This window comes from Hypanus sabinus, chromosome 22 (genome assembly GCF_030144855.1).
Source record: "Hypanus sabinus isolate sHypSab1 chromosome 22, sHypSab1.hap1, whole genome shotgun sequence".
In the NCBI taxonomy this organism is placed as follows: domain Eukaryota; kingdom Metazoa; phylum Chordata; class Chondrichthyes; order Myliobatiformes; family Dasyatidae; genus Hypanus; species Hypanus sabinus.
The window spans coordinates 54971025-54989085 of NC_082727.1; the positions used below are offsets into that span (position 1 = coordinate 54971025).

The window sequence follows — 18061 nt, forward strand, 5'->3', positions numbered from 1 at the left end:
CTGTTTAGTTCGAATAAAGCTATCTTTGACTGCAGTTTACTGACACCGCTACAACGTGTTTTTATCGCTGGCTGTCCAGACGGAAGGTGCTGAAACGCTTTGTCGCGTGTCTGGAAGAAGTGAAAACTTTCCTGGGCAGCAAAGGGCTCACCTTTCCTGAGCTGGAACAGCCAGAGTGGCTGGAAAAGCTACACTTCATGGTAGACATGACAGCGCACCTGAACACGCTGAACACAGCTCTTCAGGGGAAAGGACGTACAGCCCTGCACATGTTGGAGGATGTTTTGGCATTCGAGCGCAAGTTGACAGTGCTTGCCAGAGATTTACAGAAAGGCACTTTGTCTCACTTCCCCAATTTGAGAGAGTTCAAACAAGGTCACGACATGATAATTTTGGAGTATTTACATTCTGCAATCATCGCAATGCAAACATCGTTTGGGAAACGCTTCTGTGAGTTCAGAGAGGAAAAAAACACATTATCCTTCCCGGTCACTCCCTTAAGCATCGATCCTTCCCTACTGAATACGACTGCATTGGCAGGTGTGAGTCAACCTGATCTTGAGATGGAACTGGCTGACATAGCCGACAAAGACATATGGGTGTCCAAGTTTAGACGCTTGACAGCAGACCTTGAAGATGTTGCCCGTCAGAAGGCCGTTCTTGCTCAGAAACACAAATGGAGTGATATTGAAAACCTCACAGATGACAGCTTGCGATCCTGTGTAAAGATGAAGGTGACATCATACAGCCCTGATGTGCAGACGCTGTGCGCTGAGGTCCAGGAGCAGAAATCCCATTAACCAAGTATGATAAATATTTTAATTGCCTATTATTTTACTTATATTCATATTTTTTCATTGTTCAGTGAAATAGTCCGTTCATTTTTCAGGATGACAGCTGGCTGACGTTATTTTTGGTTTGCTGCTGGCGGAAAATTTAAGTTCGGCGTTTTTCATAAATACAAGAAGGACTCAAATAGACATTGAATATTTTACTTAAAAGTAACTTTCAACCCAACGTCTTTTTTTCGGAGTTCAAAATGTTTTTGTTGCATGCAGAAATGTAATTTCGTTTTCTCTGCAGGAGTTCATCAATTTCATAAATGCAACACATTATAGTTTGTTTATACATAGCATAAAGGCAAAAAAAACGTTGTATGCAGTGTTATTTCATTTTAAATGTCAAACGGGTTTTGCGGCTCCCAGTGTTTTCTTTTCTGTGGGAAATGGGTCCAAGTGGCTCTTTCAGTGGTAAAGGTTGCTGACCCCTGGTTTAGACCAAGTGAGGAACTGTTTTCTCTGCTGGAAGGGTTAGAATATATCATTTAAAATGACTGATAAAAGAATTAATAGTGGAAAGGAAAAGACCTTCCACTCGAGTAGGCACTATCTGCCAAAAAGGATGGTGGATTCAGGTTTGCTTGCCCAATTTTAAAGGAAATTAAATACCCAGAGCAAAAATAAATATATAATACAAGGCTCAGGGAAAATGCACATGCCCGAGATTGTCTGAATTGAACCTCACACTCAATGGATGGAATGCGTAGCCTCCCTATGTTCTTTGAAAATCAGTCATGAACTATTTATAATCTATATTTTCATACTAAATAGTAAATCTCCCATTTACATCATACCCAAAAATACTAATTCCACAAAGAACTACTTTCTATAATAAATTATAACTATTACCAACAGAAAACCGAGTCTGACCTGTGGATTGTCCATATACCACAGCAAGCTATCTGCATGAGTGTCCAGTATAAAGTAACGGCGCAGAAATTTTCCACTGTTTTCATTTTCTTCAATGTCTAAAAATCCACAAATTCGATTCTGTCGATCCACATAAGGCATTTCTGATCCTCCACATCACACTGCAAGGGAAATAAACATGTCAATATAATAGATACAAAAAGCATAGGATTACTTCGTTACCCCTTTAGTAAAAATTCTGAACTCAAATGCAAATGAATCCAACATGAATAGGATGTTAACTTTCTCAGAAACTGCTCAATATAGTAACACTGAACAATATTTACTGAAGAGTAAAAAAAAATCTACAAAAAGGATTCAACTGGGAAGAAACATCTTACTGATTCTGTTTTACTGTAGATATTTAACATCTGTTCAGCAAGGTTACCATAAAATCCCAAAGCTGAGCATAAAGATTAATTATACTTTTTTCCTCCCAAAAGATTGAATAGGGGCAGGGCTGGGGAAATGACAGAAAGCAATAAGGATTACATAGAATTTGCAGCTCAGAACCAACCTGATCAATCCACTGGTCTGTACCACAATATAAATTCCACAAACCCATTCACTGTTCTATTGTCCCTCTCTCCCTCATATCTTGCTCATCATCTTCATGAGAAGGGATGAAAATTTGAAACACATAGTCACATGTATATTAAAAAGATAAACAACTCGCAAGGTCAACTGCTAATGTACATTTGCCAACAACTAAGACTGGTTTAGGGGAAGTGATCTTTATTTAAAAATCAAATATTGAATTAACTCTGCAACTCTTTCCATACCTCCCTTCGTCTATATACTCACATGACCTCCTGGCTAGCAATTCACTCTATTGGACCCCTACCAGTTTGCACATGGCCCAAATCGGTCCACCGATGATGTAATAACCTCTGCCCTCTACTCAGTCCCACCCCGCCTGGAGACTGGTGTCTCCTACATCAGAACACTGTTCATCAATTTCAGTTCAGCATTCAATACAATCATTCCTCAGAAGCTGATGGGTGAACTGTCCTTCTTCAATCTCAACATCTTCTGCAACAGGATCTCGGACTTCTTAATGGAGAGACCTCAGACAGGCTGTGTTGGCAGCAATATCTCTAGCCACACCACGTCGCGCACTGGTACCCCACAATGCTGTAAGCTCAGCCCACTGCTGTTCACACAGCTGACATGACTGTAACCACGTATTAACAACATTAATTAAACTTGCTGATGACAAAAGTGGTTGGCCTCATCAGCAACACTGAGTTGACATACAGAGAGGAAGCAGAGTGCCTTGTGGACTAGTATGAACACAACAACTTGAGTTTCAGTGTGGAAAGACTAAAGAGGTTAACCGTCCCCTGCTACATCTGAATGACTCCTCTGTGAACAGACATCGGAGCACCAGATTTCTTGGGGTGCACAGCACAGATGATCTCATCTGGTCCCTCAACAACACCAGTCAAGAAAGCAAAGCAGCACCTCCACTTCCTGAGGAGATAAAGACAAGCAAGGATTCCCACCCCCATTCTAACCACATTCCACTGGAGTATCCTGACCAGCTGTACGGGATTGCAAAATATTTAACCGCAAGACCCTGCAATGGATTGTGAGGACTGTTGAGAGAATAGTCTCTCTCCCACCGTCCAAGACATACCAGAAGTACTATATCTGCAGCCCTCAGCATTGTCGAGGACACTTCCCATCTGTCCCACAATCTCCCTGACCTCCTACCGTGAGGCAGAAGGTACCACAGTACAAGTGCAAGGACTGTTAGGCTGGGTAACAGCTTCTTTCCCTCAGCTGCAGAATTTCTGAAGAACCTGCTACCACCCAGTATACATTATTTCTGACAGCACTAGTAGCAGTAATACTTAATATTTAACTACAGTTTGCATATGCACTTTATGTCAACTTTGACATTTACAGAAACCTGTTGATATTAGTGCATTATTTTATGTGCTGTATGCTATATACACATGTACTTTGCTGTGCACCTTGGTCCCAAAGGAACATTGTTTCATTTAGCTGTATACGCGTGTACAGTTTAATAACAATAATCTTGAATGTTAAGTTTGCACTGATTCAACACATCATCTAAAACTCTGACAAACTTCAGTGAAAAATACCCTGACTGGCTATATTATCAGCCCAATATAGAAAATCACAGCCCAATAACAAAAAAGTAGTGGAACAGGCCTCCTCTTCATTGAATACATCTACAACATTGCTGCCACAAGAAAGCAGTCTTTCATCAGGAAGCCCTATAATTCGGGTCATACTCTCTTCTCGTTGCTGCCATTGGGAAGGAGGTACAGGAGCCTTTTGTCCCATGCTACCAGGTTCAGGAACAGTTATTGTCCTTCAACCATCCGTTAATGAACCAGCGTGGATAACTTCATAAACCTCAACAGTGAACTGGTTCCACAGCCTATCGACCCACTTTAAAAGACTCTACAACTCATTTAAATTAGCGAGATTATATTTATCTAGACCAGGATTAGAGATCGTTAAGAGCACCAAATTTCTTGGTGTTCTTAACCAAGAACCAAAGTGAAAAGAATACCGAGGTGACCAAATCGCACCTGGTCCTTCAACACTAGCTCCACAGCAAAGATAGCCCAGCTGGTCGCTACTTGCTGCAAAGGCTGAAGAAATTCCATCTCCCACCCCACATTCTCACCACATTCTACACTTGTATTGCGAGCATCCTGAGCAGCTGCATCACTGCCTGGTTCAGAAATTGCACCATCTCGGATCGCAAGACCCTGCAGCGGATAGTGAGGTCAGCAGAGGAGATCATCGGGGTCTCCCTTCCCGCCATTACAGACATTTACACTACACGCTGCATCCGCAAAGCAAACAGCATTATGAAGGACCCCGCGCACCCCTCATACAAACTCTTCTCTCTTCTGCCATCTGGGAAAAGGCACTGAAGCATTTGGCCTCTCACGACCAGACTTTGTAACCGTTTCTTCCCCCAAGCCATCAGACTCCTCAAAACCATGAGGCTGGACTGACACCAACTTACTGTCCTCCACTGTGCCTATGTCTTGTTTATTACTTCTTGTAATGCCTGCACTGTATGGAGCACTTTATGCAGTTCTGGGTAGGTCTTGTGTTGTAGTGTAGTTTTTTGTGTTGTTTTACGCCGTTCAGTGTAGTTTTTGTAATGTTTCGTGTAGACCATGGTCCTGAAAAATGTTGTCTCATTTTTACTGTGTACTATACCAGCAGTTATGGTCAAAATGACAATAGAAAGTGACTTGACTTGACTTCAAAACTACTGAGTTGTTTTAAAAAAAACACAAATGGTTCACCAATATCCTTCGGGGGGGGGGGGGGGGAAGAAAACTGCCATTCCTACCTTTCTGGGGTTATCAGAACCATGTTTATTATCACTGACATGTGTTGTGATATTTGTTGTTTTGAGGCAGCAGTGTAGCCAGATACATAAAAATACAAAATATTTTAAAATAAATAAATAGATAAGAGCAAAATAGTGAGGCAGTGTTTGTGGGTTCATGGGACTATTCAAAAATCTGTTGGTGGGATTCCAGCAATATGATTGACCGCTGACAAGAAATGGTCACCACCAAGTTGAGGGACAATTCGGATTGGACAATAAATGCTGAAATTACTTTGAATGGATAAATAAAGTATTTCTGAAGTGCAATTATGGTTATACAGCAGCAGATATATTAATTTTGTGGAGCAAGCCTGAATGGCTCTGCTCTGAGATACAATTTATCTCATGGATGCACGTTTATCTAGGAGTTTCTGATGTCAATTCCCACCCAGTTGGGAGAGAGACCTGTCTGTCCTGATGATTTTTCAACCTGAGGAATGCTTCCCATACACTAAAGGAAGTGCTTCTGGCCTCTGCAGTGCTGAACCAGAGCTTGAGACTTGCTGTGGTAAGGCTCAGTTCTGCTTGAAAATTTGAAAATGAAAGGATATCCTGCTAATTCACTCAGAATCACAGCATGCAGGACATCAAGTCATCACTTTTATTGTCATTTCGACCATAACTGCTGGTACAGTGCACAGTAAAAATGAGACAACGTTTTTCAGGACTATGGTGTTACATGACACAATACAAAAAACTAGACTGAACTACGTAATAAAAAAAAAACACAGAGAAAGCTAGACTACAGACCTACACAGGACTGCATAAGGTGCACAAAAAAAGTGCAGACATTTACGATAAGTAATAAACAGGACAGTAGAGCAAGGTGTCAGTCCAGGCTTCGGGTATTGAGGAGTCTGATAGCTTGGGGGAAGAAACTGTTACATAGTCTGGTTGTGAGAGCCCGAATGCTTCGGTGCTGTTTCCCAGACGGCAGGAGGGAGAAGAGATTGTATGAGGGATCTATGGGGTCCTTCATAATGCTGTTTGCTTTGCGGATGCAGCGTGTAGTGTAAATGTCCGTGATGGCGAGAAGAGAGACCCCGATGATCTTCTCAGCTGACCTCACTATCTGCTGCAGGGTCTTGCAATCCGAGATGGTGCAATTTCCGAACCAGGCAGCGATGCAGCTGCTGAGGATGCTCTCAATACAACCCCTGTAGAATGTGATGAGGATGGGGGGTGGGAGATGGACCTTTTGAAGAATAACTTCACACATCCCTGTTTCTGAATTTAGAATTTCTGCTTGGAGTGACAGAAGATGAGAGATGACCTGACAGAGGTGTATAAGATGATGACAGGCATTGATCGTGCAGATAGTCAGAGGCTTTTTCCCAGGGCTGAAATGGCTAACACAAGTGCGCACAGTTTTAAGGTGCTTGGAAGCAGGTACAGAGAAGATGTCAGAGGTAAGTTTTTTTTTAAAAAAGAGAGTGGTGAGTGCATGGAATGGGCTGCCGGTAACGGTGGTGGAGGCGGATACAGTAGGATCTTTTAAGAGACTCCTGGATAGGCACATGGAACTTAGAAAAACAGAAAGTTATGAGTAACCCTAGGTAATTTCTAAAGTATGTACATGCTCGGCACAGCATTGTGGGCCAAAGGGCCTGTATTGTGCTATAGGTTTTCTATGTAGCTCATGTTCTTGGCACTATTTATTTACTGTATTTGAGCAGTTTGTCTTCTGTATATTGGTTGTTTCAGTTTTTGTGTAGTTCTTGATTCCATTGCATTTTTCTGTTCTACTGTGAAAATGAATCTCAGGGTTGTATCTGGTGACATGTACATACTTTATTAAACGTATTTGAGCATTTCAAAGCCACTTTTAAAAAAAAGGCAATGGTTCCAGGTTTCTTAAAATTAGGTTGCAATCTACATGTTATAATAAAGTCAAATACTCAATGCCATCTCAATGGAAAGAAAGAAATGTTTACACTTCATCAACTTCACTTGCAGAATGGCCAAGTGTTTATGGTGTCCTTTAATAACAGAGATTCAGACACATTGTTTATTTTTTTTAATTGATTTAGCGATTCAGCAGGTAACAAGGCCTTCTGGTCCAATGAGCCACACCACCCAGTCATCCACCTATTTAACAGCAGTCTAATCACAGGACAAGTTACAATGACCAATGAACCTACTAACCAGTATGGCTTTGGATTGTGGGCAGAAACTGGAATATCCAGAGGGAAGTCACAGGGAGTATGTACAGACTTCTTGCAGACAACAAAATTGAACTCCGATGACCAAAGCTATAACCACCAACTGTGACACTACTGTGTGTGTTAAGTATTACAACCATACTTCAAGCAATCAAGATTTATATTTAGATTACACTTCCGAAGTGCAGAAGTGATTCATCTAATCTATCATGTATTAATTCGAAACAACTAGTATTCTGTAAAATACAAAAATGAGCTTTAAAATGCAATTGTATATAATAGAACTGATAAAATACAGATATAATAATGAGGCTGAAAAAGTACTGATGCGCCATTCAGCTCAGCAGAACGTGCAGCTGCTTGTGGTACATTCACACCTTCTGCCATTCCATCCATCCATCCTATCTCAGTCCTTTGGCATGTGTCTCAATTTGCATTTATGTACATATAAACAAATATTATTAGAGTTAAACATCGTAAGATACTATTATTAAACAAAATCTAACATCAAGATGCAAAAGGAAACTGACCAGAGGTTTGGTCAGGAAATTGGTTTGAAGACAGAGGACTAAAGGAGGAAACAGTCTTAAACATAATTCAAAGAAAATAAAACCAATTGTCACTTAATTTTTGGACTATATTTATGAATATTTTTAAAATACTGTACATTGAATATATTTTTAAACTCCTTATCTGCAAATTCCTCATCCGCGAATTCAACCAACCGCGAATCACGAAAACCCGGAAGTGCTCTTCCAGCACATGTTCGAGCATGTACAGACTTTTTTTTCTTGTCATTATTCCCTAAACAATGCAGTACAACAATTATTTTACATAGCATTTACATTATATTAGTATTATAAGTAATCTCGAGATGATTTAAAGTATACGAGAGGATGTGCCTGGGTTATCATGGATCGAGATCGCAAAAAATCGGAAGTTCTCTTACTAAGTAAGTCAGAACAGGTACATCTGGTATTATTTAGCATCAGTTAGTCAAAAGTTTGCATTCGTATATAGTATATATTTTACCTTGCTATGCATATAAAACACTTAAGAACATACAGTATGTTTCAGTGCCGGGCTCGGGAAGTTCCCAAGTTCGATCTAGTGACAGATCGCTCCGAGCGTGCTCTCCACTGTGCCGGGTTGATGTGGAGGATCAAAAACCCAAAACCCCAAAACCCAATAATTAAACCACTGCGTTGCTTAGTAATAATTGTAGTTTTCATCGGGGCAGGGCCTTTCTCACCTTATCCTTTAAAATTATTCTGATCGTTGACAGACGTAGCCTAACGCTTTTCCAATGACTGATGGTGTTTCACCTCTTTCCGATCGCTTTATTATTTCCACTTTATTTTCAATCATTATCGTGATTATTTTCATGAACATAAACTCTGCGGATTCAGATCTCTGCCACTGGGTCCTAATGTCCATTGCACTGAGACAGGTTAAATAAGGTCTTGGGTTCCACTGGGTCCAAAGATCCACCGCATTGATACAGGTTGAATAAGGGACTTGAGCATCTGCGAATTCTGGTATTCGCGAGGGTCCCAGAATCAATCCCTCGCGTATAAGGAGGGCCGAATGTATTCAAATGCAGAGCATTTCAGGGTAAGCATTTCATGAAACGAAGATGAACACGCCTATCTTTGCTTTCACTTGCAAAGATTCTTAAAACCAAGACACTTCTGTTGATAAAGGCAGTTCCAATTTTGATGGGAAGGGATTTACAGGATTTTGACCATGAAACTATGGAAGATTGTCTATGTAGTTTCTAACCAGTCTGGTGACCAACTTGGGAGGGGAAATAAGATCATGTTTATCACATGCATCAATATGTTTTACATCTTGATAGTAATGGTTGTCAAATTGCAGTGGATTTTGTAGATGAAGCCAAAGTACACTGGTGGTAGAACAGAGTTCATATTTGGTACAGTAGAGCTGCTAATCAAGTAGAGTGTTTTAACCACTTTTACTGAGCTTCTTGAGTGCCATACATCTAGGCAAATGGAAAGTAAATGGAAACTCCAGATGAGTTTGTGATGAACACCCAAGTAGGTACACATTTGAAAATCAGTGGAGACTACAGGGTATAACAGCAAACTGACCAGAGCGTCATGGTAGAGGAAGTCATTCAACTTGGTGCAGTGAAAGAGTGTGTAGTCATGACAAGGGACAATGGAATACAGTGGATTCTGGTTATTGGGCTATCAGTCAAATCAGAGCAGCTGTTTATTTGGGGCATCTCTTAAGGAACAAAAACTAGTTGAGAAAATAGCCAGGATTCCCTTTATTTAACTGAGACACTATACTGCTTATTTGAGGCAGGAGACTGTTGCCGAACAGTTTCTAACTAGCATCAGTCATGTGCATGTACGTGGCCATTAGACACTATGCTTGAAACAAATAGTTTTTCCATAGCTTCAGTTTTGTATGCCTGTGTTCAAAAAGCAGTGACCTTTGTCACTGCTGGCTGGCAAAAAGTAAGCAGTAAGACAACTAGAACTGTTTTGCTCACCAGTTTCAAGCATTCAAGCTTGGAGATGCCGAGACAGCCAGTAGTAAAAATGAGATGATTTCACTACTTAAGTTAAAACCCACAGAGAATTTGAAGGTATCAGCAATCATCTTGAATGTTACAATTTAAATGAAGATTTGGAGGATACAATCGTTGTCTGCATTGTATAATGGCAGTCCATTAACTGCACTAGGTGTCTGCTAATTTTGTTCATTTACAGTCAAAAGATCCCAACACAGATTAACTTCTCCATCAATATGTATTAGGACTAATAGCTTTATTACACTGCAGTAGCATTGGTAGTGTTCTAACTTGTTCAGTATTTTATTTAAAGACATAATTTCTTAGTTAGTTTTTTCCCTACCTTTTTAACTACTTTCATGAAACTTCAGCTAAATGGGGGCAGCTGCTTAATTGGGCCAAAATGTATTGACTCCGATGTCATCATTAACTGGAATCCACTGTACATATAATGCTTTCTGTAGTATTAAGCAGGGATCAGAAACTCTGATGCCTTCTCAGTGACAGGGTTAAGGACATCATGTTGGGGATGAAAAGGAATTTGGAATAGGAGTATAAAGAGACAGTTGCCACACTCAATGGAAACTAATGGCCCGGTTAAGGCAAAGGAAGAGGTTCTACTGAAAAAATATAGAATTCAAATTATAAAGTAGCACCAAAAACACATGCAAGTTCTTATTGGATAAATAAGATCAGAAATTTGAAAGCAAGGCTCAAGGATTGGTGAAAAAAACATTGATTTTCAATGACAGAAAATACAACATGCGTATCAACATTGTTGAAATTATGGCAGTGAGTAGTTATGATTGCAAAAAGGATGGGGTTGGAGAACACTGATATTAAGGGTTGTGATAAATGCATGGATCACAACAAAAAAAAAAGCAGCAAATGGGATCAGTTTGGGAAGAGCTAAGAAGGGCAAAGAATATGGGTGCAAGTTTGCAACAGGTATCCTCTGACAAATGACTTGCCACCTAGAAGGCACATGTCAGTACTACAAGGTACGTTATAGGGGTACATGACAAGGAGTTAATACAATAATCTCTAAATGTCAGCAAACCGTATGGAGCATGCCAAATCAGCAGTAAAGAACCAGGACCAGGAAGGAGATAGCTTTCCACATCAATAAATCGAGGAACCAGTGGCTTGTGAGCTTGCATATGACATTCACATTTGGTATGGTATGGTAGGCAGTGATAAAGATTATCCAAGATTATAACAGGATGTAGAATAACTGGGACAGTGGATAAAGAAATGGCAGGTGGGATTTAACTGTACAAAATGTTGCATTTTGGGAATTTAATCCAAGACAGAGCTTGCATGGTAAATGGTAGAGGCCTAAAGAGTGTTGTAGAACAGAGACCAAAGGGCACAAGGACGTAGTTCCCTGTAAGTGATGACACAAGGGTGATGAAGATCACGTTTGGGAGTTGAAAAGTCAGGTCACAGCTGTACAGGATATTGGTGAGACCCTAACACAAGTGCTACGTGCTGCTCTGATCACTTAGCTGCCGGGGGAGATGCCATTAAACTGGAAAGAAGTCAAAAGATTCACAAAGGTGGTGCCAGCAGAAGGCTTGAATTACAAGGAGAAACTGGATAGGCTGGGCTACTTCCCAGAAGATCAGAAGCCGAGGGGTGACCTTAGAGGTTTATAAAGATATAAAGGGCATGTCTCCCCACCAGCCCCCACCCCTCAAATTTGGGGAGTCTGAAACAAGTTGATGGCATGAAAAGAAAATTTAAAGGGGACTTGAGGGTGTCCCCCCCCGACACACAGAATATGGTGGGGATATGGAACAAGCTGTCACAAGTATTAGAGGTGGGTACCAGTGCAATCTTTGAAAGACATTTAGACAGGTGCATGGATAGCAAATGTTTAGAAGAATTTGGGCCAAATGGGACTAGCTCAAATAGGCACCTTGAGCAGCATGCACAAGTCGGACCACAGGGTCTGTATCCTTGCTACATAACTATGACTATTAGCAATAGCTACCATCTGTATTTCACAAATAAAGATCTACAAGGAAAAGAATCTCAATAGGAAAAGGGTTAACATCCCCAAGAAAAGCATTAAACCATTAGTATTGGGACAGTTTCAGAATTCAACAAAACAGAACAAGACATGAGGGAAGGTAGAATCAGAAGCAGTCTAGTAAGCAAAAACAAAGCAAATTCTTTAACAGTTCCCACAGTCTGAAAAGTACTCCACATAAAAAAAGAGGAATGAAAGATCATTGGACCAGTTAACCTGAAATCTGCACTGGAGAAACACGGGAATCTATTACTAAGGAAATGGCTACAAAGCAGTTGGAAAATAAAAAGCAACACACACAAAATACTGGAGGAACTCAGCAGGTCAGGCAGTACCTACGGAAAAGGGTAAATAGTCAACATTTTGGTCTAAAACGCTTCTTTAGGACCAAGGAGGAAGTGGGGAAAATGCCAGAATAAAACAGTGAATGGAGGGGAAGGAGGCTTGCTGAAAGGTGATTGGTGAAACCAGGTGGGTGGGGAAGTTCAAAGGCTGGAGAAGAAAGAATCTGACAGGAGGAAAATAGCTTCTCTTTTGCATCTGCCTAATCCTATTATAGAACATGCAACAATACAGTGCAGGAAAAGACCCTTATTGTGCTGAAATATAAATTATTCAAAATCCCATCTAAACAATCCCCTCTGCATACGCAATCCTTCCATTTTCTGCACATTCACATGTCTAAGAGTCTTTCGAACACCTCTATAGCATGAGCCACCACCACCACCCCAGGCAGGACCTTCTAGGCACTGTTTAAAAAAAACATTTGAACTTAACCCCTCTCACCTTGAATGCGTACCCTCTGATATTAGATACTTCAGCCCTAGAAAAAAGATGGCAGCTATCCTCTGACTGCTCTATTCTCATCCTCAAAATCTTATAAACCTCTACCAGATCTCTCCCCAGATTCTGCAAGTTTAATCAACCTTTTCCTTGTACCACATCAGATTCAGATTCAGTTTATTGTCATTTAAAAACCACAAATGCAATGCAGTTAAAAAGTGAGACAACGTTCCTCCAGAATTATATCAACAAAGCACATGACAAAATAGACTACACCAGAAATCCACATAACATTTGGCAATCCCCAATCCAGAGTCCGGAGAGGCTGCTGCGTATTAATATTGCACTACCGTCTTAGCGCATTCCCTGGAAAGGAGCTCCAAACCCACCAGACAAACAAGACCAAAAACTAAAGCTACAAGACCTGCACAAAACCACATAGTTACAACAGTGCAAACAATAGCATAATTTGATTAAAAAAAACAGACCATGGGCACGGTAAAAATAGTCCAAAGATGTTAAAAGACTAAGTTCGAAAGAAACCACCACACAGTTTCCAAAGTCCTCAGAGTCCCGATAGACTCGTCATCCCACACTGACGGCAGAAGGAAATACCCCCGCTATGGACTTCCATGGCGCCGCCTGACTCAGCCTCGCAGACACAGCACACAATGAAAGCTCCGTCGAACCCAGCCTCACAGACACAGCACACAGTGAAAGCTCCGTCGAACCCAGCCTCACAGACACAGCACACAGTGAAAGCGACCTGACCGCAGCGAACTCTGAGTCTGTCGAACCTCCTACCATCCCCTCCGGCACAGCTTCTCCGAGCACCATCCTCTTCCAAGCGTATTAAGACGCCCCCGCCACCAGCCACCGGCAATGCGACCCCGAGGACTGGGGGCCTGTTCTTCTTAGCAGAGACCCAGACCTCAAAGCAGCAGCAGCAACAAAGAAGGCCTTCCTGGAGATTTCCAGATGTTCCTCCATGCTCTCACGTCCGTTTTTCATCAGATTAGAATTGTGCACAGCACTCTGCTTGACAAATAACAGATATCAACTCCGGAGAGGTCACTGCAGACTGCGGCGTGCCGCCATCTAATCCAGGCATCAGTCTGTTTAATACCATCTGCACCCTCCCCAAAGCCTCGTATCCATCTTGACCAGAACTGAATGCAACTCTAAAGATGCATTCTTGACTCCTGAACTCTATTCCTCAACTAATAAAGACAAATATGCCATGTGCCTTCTTTACAACCCTTCTGACCTGTGTAGCTATTTTCAGAGTTATGGACTTGTACTTCAAATTCCCTCCATACATCAACACTATCAAAGACCTTGCCATAAGCGTTCTGTCCCTTTACATTTCATATACAGCACTTCACACTTGGCTGGGTTAAACTCCATCTGCTATTTCTCAGCCCATATCTGCAACAGATCTACTATATATGCCACTATTTTCTTTGCCAGTTTGCTACACTATACAATCTTATCATTTGCAAATTTACTAATTCACTAATCTACGTTTCTATCCATGTCACTTATATATACTGTATCACAAACAGGAGCTGACCTCGTGAAGATCCCAGTGTAACACCACTAGTCAAAGACCTCTAGCCAGAATAAGACCCATTGACCACGAACTGCTGTCTTCTTGGGCAAGCCAATTCTGAAACTAAATGGCCCTATGCACTTTAATTTTCTGGATAAGCCTCCCATGAAAGACCTTGTCAAATGTCTTATTAAAATCCACATAGATAACATCCACATCTTTACCATTAATGACCTTCGTCACTTCCTTGAAAAATATCTCTTAATAGTAAGACAAAGCCTAACTAGTCCGTGCTTTCCAAATGTTTATGCTCTCCAGAAACTTCCCTGCCACCAACTTGAGAATTACTTCCTCAATTATCTCTATTTCCCTAGTTGAATAGTGGAACAACATTAGCTACTTGTCAGTCCTCCGCAACATCATCTATGGTTAGAGAGCATACAAAAATATTGGTCAAGACCCCAGCAATATCATCTCTTGCCTCTTTCAATAGCCTGGGGTATATCACATTAGACCCTGGGGACTCATACACCTTAATGGTTGTCAAGAGGCCCAACATTACATCCTTTTTCATGTCAAAATGTCATAGTATATTAGCATGCTCCAAGCTAAATTCCCCATCCTTCTTGTAAATACCGATGCTAATTTTGGACCTCACCCACACGCTCTGCCTCCAAGAACATGCTCCCACCTTTATCTTTCAAAGCTTATTCTCTTGCTTTTGATCTATAGAATGCCTCGGGATTCTCTTTAAAATTACTTGCCAATGGTTTTTCCTACTCCCTCCTGGCTTTCCTAATTCCCTTCCTGAGTTCTTTTCTGGCTTCTTTATAATCTCAAAAGCTTTGATTTATTTTAGCATTCTAAATCCTACATTTATACAATTTCTTTTTCACTGGATTCACTGTCTCCATCCATATCCAAAGTTCCCTTACTTTGCAATCCTTGTTCTTCCTTCTTACTGGAACATACCTGTCGTACAATCTGTGCAGTTGGTCTAATAGGTCAGATATGGCCTTGACCAAGTATACCTGTTTCCAACAAACTCTCACTCCTAATAATCTCGTAATTTGCACTACTCCAATTTAACACTTGCCTTTACATATCCTTATCTACAGCTATCTTAAAACTTAAGGAGTTGTGATCATTATTCCTAACAGTTCTCCTACTGAAATGTTAAGTTAGCTGGCCAGGCTCATGACCCAAAACCAGATCCAATACGGCCCCTTCTCTTGTTGAACTATCTTCCTTTTGATTTAAGAAATCCTCCTGGATGCTCCGAACAAATTCTACTCCATTTAAACCTTTTTTCACTAAGGAGGTCCCAGACTTTATTAGGAAAGCTGTTATTTTATACCTTTCCCTAATCTGCCTGCATTCATGTGCCTCAATGCTCCACTAGCTATGGAGGGGTGGGGGGAGGGAAAGAGGTAGTTCTGTAGGATAATCCCAGAGTGATACACTTTTCTTATTTTTGAGTTCTACTCATAATTTTTTAAATTTTATCTAGAGATACAGTGCAGAACAGGCCCTTCCAGCCTAACAAGGCACAATGCGCTACAACCCATAATTATCCCTAGTCTAAGCACAAGACAGTTTACAATGACCAAATAACCTACTAACTGGTAGCTCTTTGGGCTGTAGGAGGAAACCTGAGCACCAGGATGAAACCCACATGTTCAGTAAGATATACAAACTCTGCTTACAGAGTATGCCAGAAATGAACTCCGAAACTTCAAGCTGTAATAACATTGGGCTAACCACCATACTATGGCACCCTACAGACTCAGTGGATGAGCCCTCAATTATGTCTTCTCTGAACACAGCAGTGATATTGCATTGACTAGTAGTGCATGATATCCATCTCTCATCTCCTTCTCTATTTTTTATAAAACATCAAAACCCTGCAATATTAAGGATCCAATCTTTCCTTCTCGCAACCAAGTCTCTGTTACGCCCGCAACGTTATAGACCATGTACTGATACATGCTCTTGTTCATCACTTACCCAAGATACTATTACTAAAATAGACACACTTCAATTTCTCCATCAGATTGTGTCTATTGCGAAGCTCCTACCTGTTCACACCATCTTACTCTTGTACAGGTCACTTTTGTAGAGGTTACTCCTGCCCCGAGATGTTCCAATGATCTAAGAACCTGAAACCTTGCCTCCTACACAAGATCCTCAGTCACTCATTCACCCATTCTACCTTTCTATTCCCACCCTGATGAGCACATGGAACTGGGAGTAATCCAGAAATTACTGAGGGTAGCAGATACCAACAGAATCAACAAACTCATTTGTAATGCCAGTGATGTTGTTGGGGTGAACTGGACTCTCTGACAGTGGTGTCTGAAAAGAGGATGCTGTCCAAGTTGCATGCCGTCTTGGACAATGTCTCCTATCCACTCCATAATGTACTGGTTAGGCACAGGAGTACATTCAGCCAGAGACTCATTCCACCGAGATGTAACACTGAGCGTCATAGGAAGTCATTCCTGCCTGTGGCCATCAAACTTTATAACTCCTCCCTCGGAGTGTCAGACACCCTGAGCCAATAGGCTGGTCCTGGACTTATTTCCACTTGGCATGATTAACTTATTATTATTTAATTATTTATGGTTTTATATTGCTATATTTCTACACTATTCTTGGTTGGTGCGGCTGTAACGAACCCCAATTTCCCTCAGGATCAATAAAGTATGTCTGTCTTTGAGGAGCTGCTTTTCAGGCTCTTTCCCAACGCCCTATGCTAACTGTGCTGGACCTCTTCCTCTTTTCTAGCAATGTCATTAAAGCCAATTTGCGCCAAGATCACCTTTGCCCTTGAGAATGTTCTGCAGCTGCTCTGAGAAATCTTTACCTCCAGTACTCGGGAGGTAACACACCACCCGAACATTTCTTTCACAGCCACAGAATCTCCTGCTTATACCCCTAACAAACCTCATATTACTACTGTTCGGTCCGACTTATCTGATAAATCTACTGTTTTTTTTCTGAAGCTGAAGCAAACAAAATTTAGAAAGATGCACCAGTAGATATGAAGAACTTAGATTTTCAAAAGGCCTTCATAAGTTTCCAAACAGATTTTCTTTTTTTCTTAAAACAGAATTAACACTCAAGATGTTAGAGGTAATATCCTGGGAAAGAAAAGCAAATGGTTAAAGGACAGAAACACAAGGGATAAATAGATCATCAGCAGACTGACTAATTGGGTGCACAGAAATCTGTGCTGGGGCCAGACATATTCACAACCTATATAAATGAATGGGAAGAGCAGGGTTTTATAATTTTATTCATTTTTCCACAAACCAGGCATCACTGGAAAAGCCACCATTTATTGCCCATTCCCAATTGCAAGAACTATAGAAAAGATGCAGAGCAGATGCAGCAGAACATAGCTGAGGATGGAGGACTACACTTATGGGGAGGGACATGTCAGTCTACAATTGCTTTTTCCACATCAAAGGAGACTGGAGGAAATTTGAATTGAGGTGTACAAAATCGTGAGGATTTAGCTTGAACTAATTCCCCTTATTAATTAACAAAGCGTTACCTTAATAAATCTAAAGGTTTGTGGGAAGAACAGGGTGGCCCACTGCCTAAAGGAATGACAAAGACAGAAACTCTAATCCTATTTAAATAGGTACCAACTAGGCCTTTCAAAAAGCTGCAGATAACAACAACTGGAAATCTAGGTTTTTGCCACCAGGAACACAATGGGCCAAATGCCCTCCTTCGATGCTGATTATACTAAACTTCTTTGACAAATTTAGAAAAATAAAGGGTAGTGGCAACTATAAATGTAAGGAAATGGCATGTAACAATCACTTCAAATAGAATTT

General features: G+C 40.9%; 2 protein-coding genes across 7 annotated transcripts in view; one reads left to right on the plus strand and one right to left on the minus strand.

Annotated features, from left to right (window-relative positions):
* plekha1b (pleckstrin homology domain containing, family A (phosphoinositide binding specific) member 1b) overlaps positions 1 to 18061 on the minus strand; it is an 85652-nt gene that overhangs the window by 51097 nt on the left and 16494 nt on the right. For all 6 annotated transcript variants that reach the window (XM_059947769.1, XM_059947771.1, XM_059947770.1 and 3 more), the window contains exon 2: positions 1710 to 1870. In XM_059947769.1, coding sequence (XP_059803752.1) covers positions 1710 to 1850 — 141 coding nt within the window. In that variant the 5' untranslated portion in view covers positions 1851 to 1870. The remainder of the gene's footprint in view (positions 1 to 1709; positions 1871 to 18061) is intronic.
* Positions 41 to 1394, plus strand: LOC132379790 (general transcription factor II-I repeat domain-containing protein 2-like). Its single transcript, XM_059948074.1, has 2 exons — positions 41 to 804; positions 890 to 1394. The coding sequence occupies exon 1, from the start codon at positions 198 to 200 to the stop codon at positions 798 to 800; it is 603 nt and encodes a 200-aa protein (XP_059804057.1). The 5' UTR covers positions 41 to 197; the 3' UTR covers positions 801 to 804; positions 890 to 1394.